The sequence below is a fragment of the Lycium ferocissimum genome, chromosome 9 (assembly GCF_029784015.1).
Source record: "Lycium ferocissimum isolate CSIRO_LF1 chromosome 9, AGI_CSIRO_Lferr_CH_V1, whole genome shotgun sequence".
NCBI lineage: Eukaryota > Viridiplantae > Streptophyta > Magnoliopsida > Solanales > Solanaceae > Lycium > Lycium ferocissimum.
The window spans coordinates 29,985,978-29,993,756 of record NC_081350.1 but is presented as its reverse complement, the minus strand read 5'-3'; the positions used below and the strand labels follow the sequence as shown (position 1 = coordinate 29,993,756).

General features: G+C 34.3%; 1 protein-coding gene across 2 annotated transcripts; it reads right to left on the bottom strand.

The window, feature by feature from the left end:
- Positions 1-851: 851 nt before the first annotated feature.
- On the bottom strand, positions 852-7,341 carry LOC132030224 (E3 ubiquitin-protein ligase RSL1-like). 2 transcript variants are annotated; one of them, XM_059419754.1, is made up of 5 exons: positions 7,284-7,341; positions 6,667-7,129; positions 4,644-4,958; positions 3,122-3,870; positions 852-1,152 (listed from the first exon to the last, which is right to left on the bottom strand). In XM_059419754.1, exons 2-5 carry the CDS (start codon positions 6,964-6,966, stop codon positions 1,047-1,049), a joined length of 1,470 nt encoding a protein of 489 aa, XP_059275737.1. In that variant the 5' UTR covers positions 6,967-7,129; positions 7,284-7,341; the 3' UTR covers positions 852-1,046. The 2 variants fall into 2 exon arrangements, with proteins under 2 accessions (XP_059275737.1, XP_059275736.1); XM_059419753.1 differs by lacking the exon at positions 7,284-7,341 and having other exon boundaries at positions 6,667-7,130.
- Positions 7,342-7,779: the final 438 nt, after the last annotated feature.

Here is a 7,779-nt window from a genome sequence, read left to right as displayed (position 1 = left end):
GACTTACACATAATAGTTAACCAATTTTGGTTACTCTTACTATTCATTAAACTTAGAAAGGCAATTTTTGCACAAGTAATAAGATGCGGGGACGATATTCAAATAGCAACGTTATAGTACCAACGTCAAAGTATCCCTTTTTATGCAAATCCCCAAGAGAGCCCAGCCACTGAGTTTAAACTATTAAGAACTACAAATCGGTTTCTTGCAATATAAACAAAATGAAACATGACATAGGAAACATTAATACAAAGAGAAGGATTACGTTATTTATTCTTATATCAAAATTTATGCTTCTTCCTTCGTAAATTACATATTCACATTTTACTTTGCATCTTCTCGATCTGACTATTTAAATGTTGACCCCTTACTTCACTGTGTATTGAAATACAAATTTGTACTACTATCTAATATACATCGAAAGCACGTGTATCGTAGAAGTATTGAACATCTTCATTGTGAGCAAACAGGATTATAGAATTGCTTATTTTATCCTATTATTATGTCGTATAATTTTCAAACATGACCAAAATGCATCTTTTTTCTATATTGCTTTGGAAACAGCATCTACCTCAGGTTACATTTAGAAACTAACCGGAAAGAAATGGACTTCACCATTTTCATCATTACGAGCCTCAACGAGTTAACTGAAATATCATAAATTGAAAAGGAAACCACAGACTATCACAGAATCCTCAAAACTAACAAAAAAGGAAATGAAAATTTCTAGTCAAGAGAGGGTGCTTTCGACATGTATTAATAGGATTCCAGCAGCTCCATGAAACAAAAGAACTATACATATGAAAATGACTTTTTTCCTTTTCCAAAAGGTGGTGTCTGATCCAACTTGGCCTTTTCCAAAAGGTGGTGTCTGATCCAACTTGGGCTCGCCTCAACTATTCTACGAAGTACTTACTACCTCCACTAGTGCAGAAACCAATTAACTATGTCCAGCAAGGTCTTAGGCATATGAAAGTGAAATTACTATTCAGGTGCAAAATAGACAGGAATGGCTATATCCTGATCAGCCTCTCCATGGTTGGTGTCTATTGTCCATATATGATATTTCGTTCATCCCATATTTTGCAGGAACATGTTGCTTTCTTGTTCTTCCACTCAGCTCCGCATATATAACAGAACTCGTGACCACATCTGGAAAAACATTTGAAATACTCACTCTCAAACTTAGCCATTACAACATCAATGAATCTTAAGTCAGCCACTTCTAACAATAGAAAATGAAGTTCAGCAACAATTTTACATATAAGGGTAGGTAGTGAACCAGCTTAGTTAACATACATTCAAACCATGAATATTTGGGCGATAATCAGATTTTCATTCAGCTCTACTGAGATTACGCATATTTCCCACCCACACCACCCCATTGCCCCAAAAAACGAAAAGCAAACTTTAGATAACTAATCAATAACTTAATGAAGTAGAAGACCTAGAGAGAGGCAGCAAAGCATTATCAGTGGATTTATTGTTTTGGTTTAAACCATATCGTATCCGAGCGCCAAGCAGTGACTAATCCAGATTTGCACCACGTAGAGCCCATTCAAGGGGAAAGGCTCCCTACCAGGAATTTCTGCATTCCCCCAGCTTGAAACCAAGACCTCTTGGGTGGATTTAATAACAAATGAAGTTTGACAAGAGTTCTTTCCCAATGATACAAGAGTTCTTTCCCAATGATATTTAAATGAGACAAACAAATTACAAATAGTAAACTTTGTCAATGCAAAGTGACAAATCATTGTTAAGCATCACCATAATAACCGTAACTCCATTTTTCTAAAGAAAGTAGTGAAGTGTTTGTCAAAGGAAAAGAAAAGGGAAGAAATCAAATATCTATAGATTTGCATCTCTGTGGCATAATACAGAGAGAGCTAAACTCAGTTCCACAACTTTGTCGTTTGACCTGGATCTGCTAGTGATCCTGGATCAAATGGGACTGGAAGCTTCAGAACCTCTTGGCAGTTAAAAATGCTCATTAGACCAACTAGAGGACTAAACACCTTTTATCATCTTATTTTCACTAACCTATATCTTTTGAGCTTGCTGGAGTGTAGCTACCTGGATTTCACGTGTTTTTATTAGGAACAAAAGTTGCCCATTGAAAAAAGAGCAAAGAAATAATAAAATTGTCTCAAGGAGACACCAGAAGCTGTGAACTACAAATCACCATGACCACAACAGATTTTACTTTCCTGGTCTCCCTCAAGACACTGAAAGACTGCCACTTTAAACAGCTTTACCTTCCCAGCAGATCCAGGCATCCAGCAAACTATAAAAGATCCTATACCAATAAACGTTTGTTTTTTCTTATCAAAAGTCAAAAAGTTTCCATACCAAATAATTTCTAAACACCCCCACCTCCCGCCCCATCCTTTTTTTGAGATAAGCAAATCAATTCTAGCCCTCTTCTGCAACCAGAAGTACACTTTAGGAAAGAATATGACGACTTGAAGAAATTGATGTAGACGAGCAAGAGAAAAGCAAAAACTGCTCCCACTGATTTCCATGCCATGCAGCGTAATAGTATTTATTGTGGTATCCCAACTAATATGCAATATTAAAGGACTCCATTTATATATTTCTATTTAATGTTATCCCTGTTTAGTGCACCGCATGGAAATCTTTCGCAGTTTCGCTTCTCCGTTGGCAATGGTAATAGTGTCTATCACTTATAAAGACATGAGAGGAACTTCCACATTATAAAAGTTCTATCATGAGAAGTGGAAGGTATCCCACTTGTAATTCCAGCTATCTAAACAAAATGTAACTTCACCCAAAATTATAACAAGTCAGAATGGAGTAAGAACTTCACAAGTAAAAGAATTATCGAGAAAACCTAGAATCTTTTTTTCCCTTTTTTTTTTTTTTTTTTTTTTTTTTAAACCTAGAATTTAATTTTACCTTTCCAAGTCATACTAAGATCTTCATGATTTCCACTCCGGATCTCATAAATATCTCGAGTATATGATGATTTGGCTCAACTAACCAGCCTAATAGCTAATATAAGCATTAAGCATTCGAAAAAGTTATCTTTTCCCTTTTACCTTTTTGAGTTAATGTATACCATGTAAGGCAAAAATGTAAGAAGGAAGGAGAAGCCAAGAACCTGCAGTAAATATGATAGCAACCTTCACCAAGAGACACCATGTGGTTGCACTTTACACACTGACGCCAAAGACTCTGTGTGGCAAGAGACTTGAGCTTCACATCTTCTACACACAAGTATGGGTTAGCTCTTCTATAGTCAAAGCAAGTCATGTTTTGATGCCAAGGAACTCTGCAATTGATACAGAAACTGAGGTGACATTTTGTGCATGTTCTGGCCCCACCTTGGGCAGAAATTTGGACATCAGCTTTTGACATCAACGTGGAACACTTAGGATTTGGGCAGTAAATCTTTTCCGTGATAGGAATGGTAATTTCCTTCACACGTTCACTCATCAAATCATATAGCTTGGGTGTCAAGAACTTCTTGCAGTTATCTAATTTCAATTCAGACTTGCATGTATCATGAGGGCATTGAGGTAGCATTCCTTGAAGGAGTTTAGCTTCCGCATGTTTATTCATACAAGAAAAACAATAATAATGCAGGCAACCATTAATTAGAAACATATGATCTATATCAGTATCTTGCAGACAAATAGTGCAAGTCTCGGTGATGCTCTTTCGAAGGCTATTTTCTGCTGGTCCTCTAACCTGAGAGATTATTGCATCAGTAGCAAGTTTAATTGCTAAGTTGATGGTGTTCTGTCTCACAAGAGATGGTATACAATCTGTAAATTTTCTTAGACAAGCAGTTGCCTGTTCAACAAGTGCAATAGTATTACCCTTCCTTGGATGCAACTTTCCTGTAACCTGCATAATAAATCTACATCAACCATGTTGATACCTTTTAGGTTGCAAGCCTAAGAGCATAACATGATGTGTTTCAAATGCTAATAGAAAGTAATGAGGTATCAATTTCCCTCAACTCCGCACACAAAGTGCTTCCTACTTAGTGCCGCGTAGGGAAGATTGGACGTTTACGTTGTATGGTATGCTAGATGGTCCCTTCAAGATAAAACTTGACTGACCCAACAACATGCAACTTTCGAAAACAAAGCATTTTGGGTGAACAAAACTACTCTTCCTTATCATCCCAATGAACGAAGACATACAAAAACCCCCTCTTCCTGATTGGAAAGATGCATGCTCTCCTTAAGATAAAAAATTTAATGACGAACTAATTCATTTAAGGACAAATTTAGATACTCTACTACCCTGATTTACTACTCCCTCCGTCCCAAATTGGTCGTCTTCACTTCTCGAGAGTCAATTCGACTAATCTTAGAAGCTAATCTGGATTAGATCAACTCATTATTTTACAATTAAAATTTAAATGTTCAAAAACTATACGAAAGTACTACAAGTTGCATCCTTTCTCATGCCGATTTGATGAAAAAAATACATTTTAAAATGTTGGTCAAAATTCTCATAGTTTGACTCTCGAGAAGCAAAACATGGTAACTAATTTGGGACGGAGGTAGTATATTCTTATGAAAAAATATTTTAAACTGTTCTAGACTACAATGTGGGTCATCTCGCTGTATTATATGTCTGTATATATATGGTAGGTGAAGGAGACTCACATATTGCAAGATTGTTTGACTATCCAAAACAAGATTAACCCTTTTCAAACCCAGCATTATAGCAACATCAAGCCCTTCAATCAGTGCTTTCAGCTCCACAATTTCATCAGTCAATACTTCAGTACTATCAACCAAATTCTTACTCACTTCAAACACCAATATACCACTCGGATCACAAACAGCAACTCCAATCCCAGCCAGTGGTTTTCCCACATTAACCCCAACTATCTCTTCAACATCTTCTCCCATCAAACCCTTCACATAAACCCTAAAACACTCCCCATTTTGCGTCGTCGCACCTTTCGATGTACCTTCCTGTTAGAAAAAATAATTCAAAGTTGTAAGAAATCAAAATTAGTTAGGATTTGGTATTTTAATTCATGTCTAAATAAGATTTATAGCCAGATTTATATAGAGAATAGGTTTTTCGGTTTATAGTCAAATGTGTATCGTACTACTCCGTTGGTCCCAATTTATGTTACACAATGAATTTAGACATAGAAGCTTTATGTTTTTTGAAATACTCCCTCCGTTCACTTTAATTTGTCAACTATACTGAAAATACGTTTCTTCACTTTTAGCATATCAAGGAGAAAAAACATATCTTTTTCATGTTTTCCCCTTAGCATTAATTATTTATTTCCAAAATCATTCCTCAAGACCTAAAACTAAACATCAATTAATATGGATATTGTGGTAAAATATTCATAGCAATTATTATTTCTTAAAGGATGTGTAAAGTCTAAACTAGACAAGTAAAAAGTGAACAGAGGGAGTAAACATTATATATTTGGAACCAACATGTAAAAAGTACTATAAATCACAATAATTAACAACTTCAAATATTTAAAAGGCATATAAAGAAGTTCCGGTAAAAAGAAATTTGACTCACGAAATTTCAACTGTGCCACTTAAATTGAGACGGAGGGAGTATTATAAATAGAGGTATTTTGCTAACTATTTTCAAGTGTGGAGAATTGCAAAGAGCATTAAAGATTTACTATGAGTTTATGAATTAAACAAAATAATATTGGAAAAATTACGCTCTATGTCCACTGGGAATTAAAACATTTAAATATTTAAAAGGCATATTTTGAGTTTAACCAAAAAGAAATTTGTGTATAAACACTTATCCACTACTTAAATTGAGACATTATGGAGTATTATAAATAGAGGTATTTTGCTAACATTTTCAATTTATTCGAATTGCAAAGAGCATTAAAGATTTACTACTTTTGAGTTTTGAATTAAACAAAATAATACGTGAAAAATTACTAATATGTCTACTGGGAAAACATTTACGAAATTAGTCCATATTTTGAGTTTGTTACCCCAATCAGCCCATATTTGTGTATAAACACCTTTTATCCACTACTATACAAGGTTGATACATTATGTATAATGCTTTCCCCGGGGATAATGTTGTACTCCCTTCATTTCAATTTATTCGTCTTGTCAAAATTTGACACGAAGTTCAACACTTTTGAGTTTTTTTAGTATTTTAACATTAAAATTTATACATTTGAAAACGTCTTGTTATGTGAAAAATTATAAAGAAATTTTCTCATTCTTTGGTAAAAAATACATCTTAAAATATTGATAAAAACAAACAAATTGAAACTGAGGGAGTATAATATTGTATATTGTAGTATTCTGACTTTTGAAAAATAGTTGCATCCATTTTTTTGCTTTTCGAAAGTCAATTTAACTAAACTTTAAAGCTAAATTCGGTTAGATAAATTTAGTATTTTAACATTAAATTTTTTTGAAAAATAATAATTTTAATTATTTTTATATTTTTTTGGAAAAATTTTCCATATCATTTTTCTTGAAAAAAAAAAATTCGGGTCGGATACATCTTAAAATATTGATCAAAATTTATGCAGTTTGAATCCCGAAAAGCGAAAATTGACTTAGGGACAGAGAGAGTATCAGAGTATAATATTATATAAATTGAAAATATGGCTACGTGACGTAATATTTTATGTTGAGCTGAAAATTTCCTCAAAATTTGTTCCTTTACCTGTCCATAAGGCCTGTGCAAGTGATCGCCGGTCTCCTTCCACTGATCATCCGGCACACTCATTATCTCCTTAGCGAATGCTTGATCGTGTATTCGACGGCTGAGATCATCTTCAATTATCTTCATCTCCGCTTCAGCTTTTTCATGGTCTTTAACTTGTTGCTCGTACTTTGATAATTCCATAGCCTCTTGCATTTGGAGTTGAAAGGCGAAGATTAGGTCCAAATCGGAGGAATCGGTGGCTGCTATTTCGCGGCGTTGTTCGTCCAGTAGGGTTTGAAGATCGTCGTTAACTTCCATCTTTTCTGGCGCCGAAATTGAGGAGCTTTTTCTTTTTTACTTGCTTTGTTTTTCACTGTGGACTGTGTAGAAAGAAGTTTGTCTCCTCTTGAAACACCTTTTCTATTTGGTGGAATACCCAAAACATCTCACATTATTAAGTAGGCGTTTTGGTCGTAAAAACCTTGAGGAGCTTTTTCTTTTTTACTTGCTTTGTTTTTCACTGTGGACTGTGTAGAAAGAAGTTGTCTCCTCTTGAAACACCTTTTCTATTTGGTGGAATACCCAAAACATCTCACATTATTAAGTAGGCGTTTTGGACTTTTGGTCATAAAAACCAAAAAGCTTTTTGACCTTTTTTGAAATTTTGGGGCTGTTATGCAATGATAGTGGATGCCCATGTAGGGGCCACATTACTGCAGCATGTATGCTTCTCCAAGTTTTGTAGGCTTATAGAGATAGCCTTAGATGTAATATAAATATACACACCTCAAAAAAGGGAAAGAAAGTTTATTACTCTCATCATTCCATAATAAATACATATCCTCTTCTTTTGCGTAAGTGGCAAAATGTTTTGATCCTTTTTTTCTTTCTTGCAACGTGAGGGCTTTCCAACAGCAAAACCTTAATAATATAATATAAAGCCAGCAAAATTTAAAGCAAATCCCGAACCTAATTCCTATATAATAAAAATAAATTATTTTTATTTTTTGAAAGTATTACCTAAACTCTTCCGACCGAATATGAAAACCTTTCGTCATCTTAATCAAATAACACCATAGTTATTATAATATAATATTTTTCAATCATCATATAATAAAAATAAATTATTTT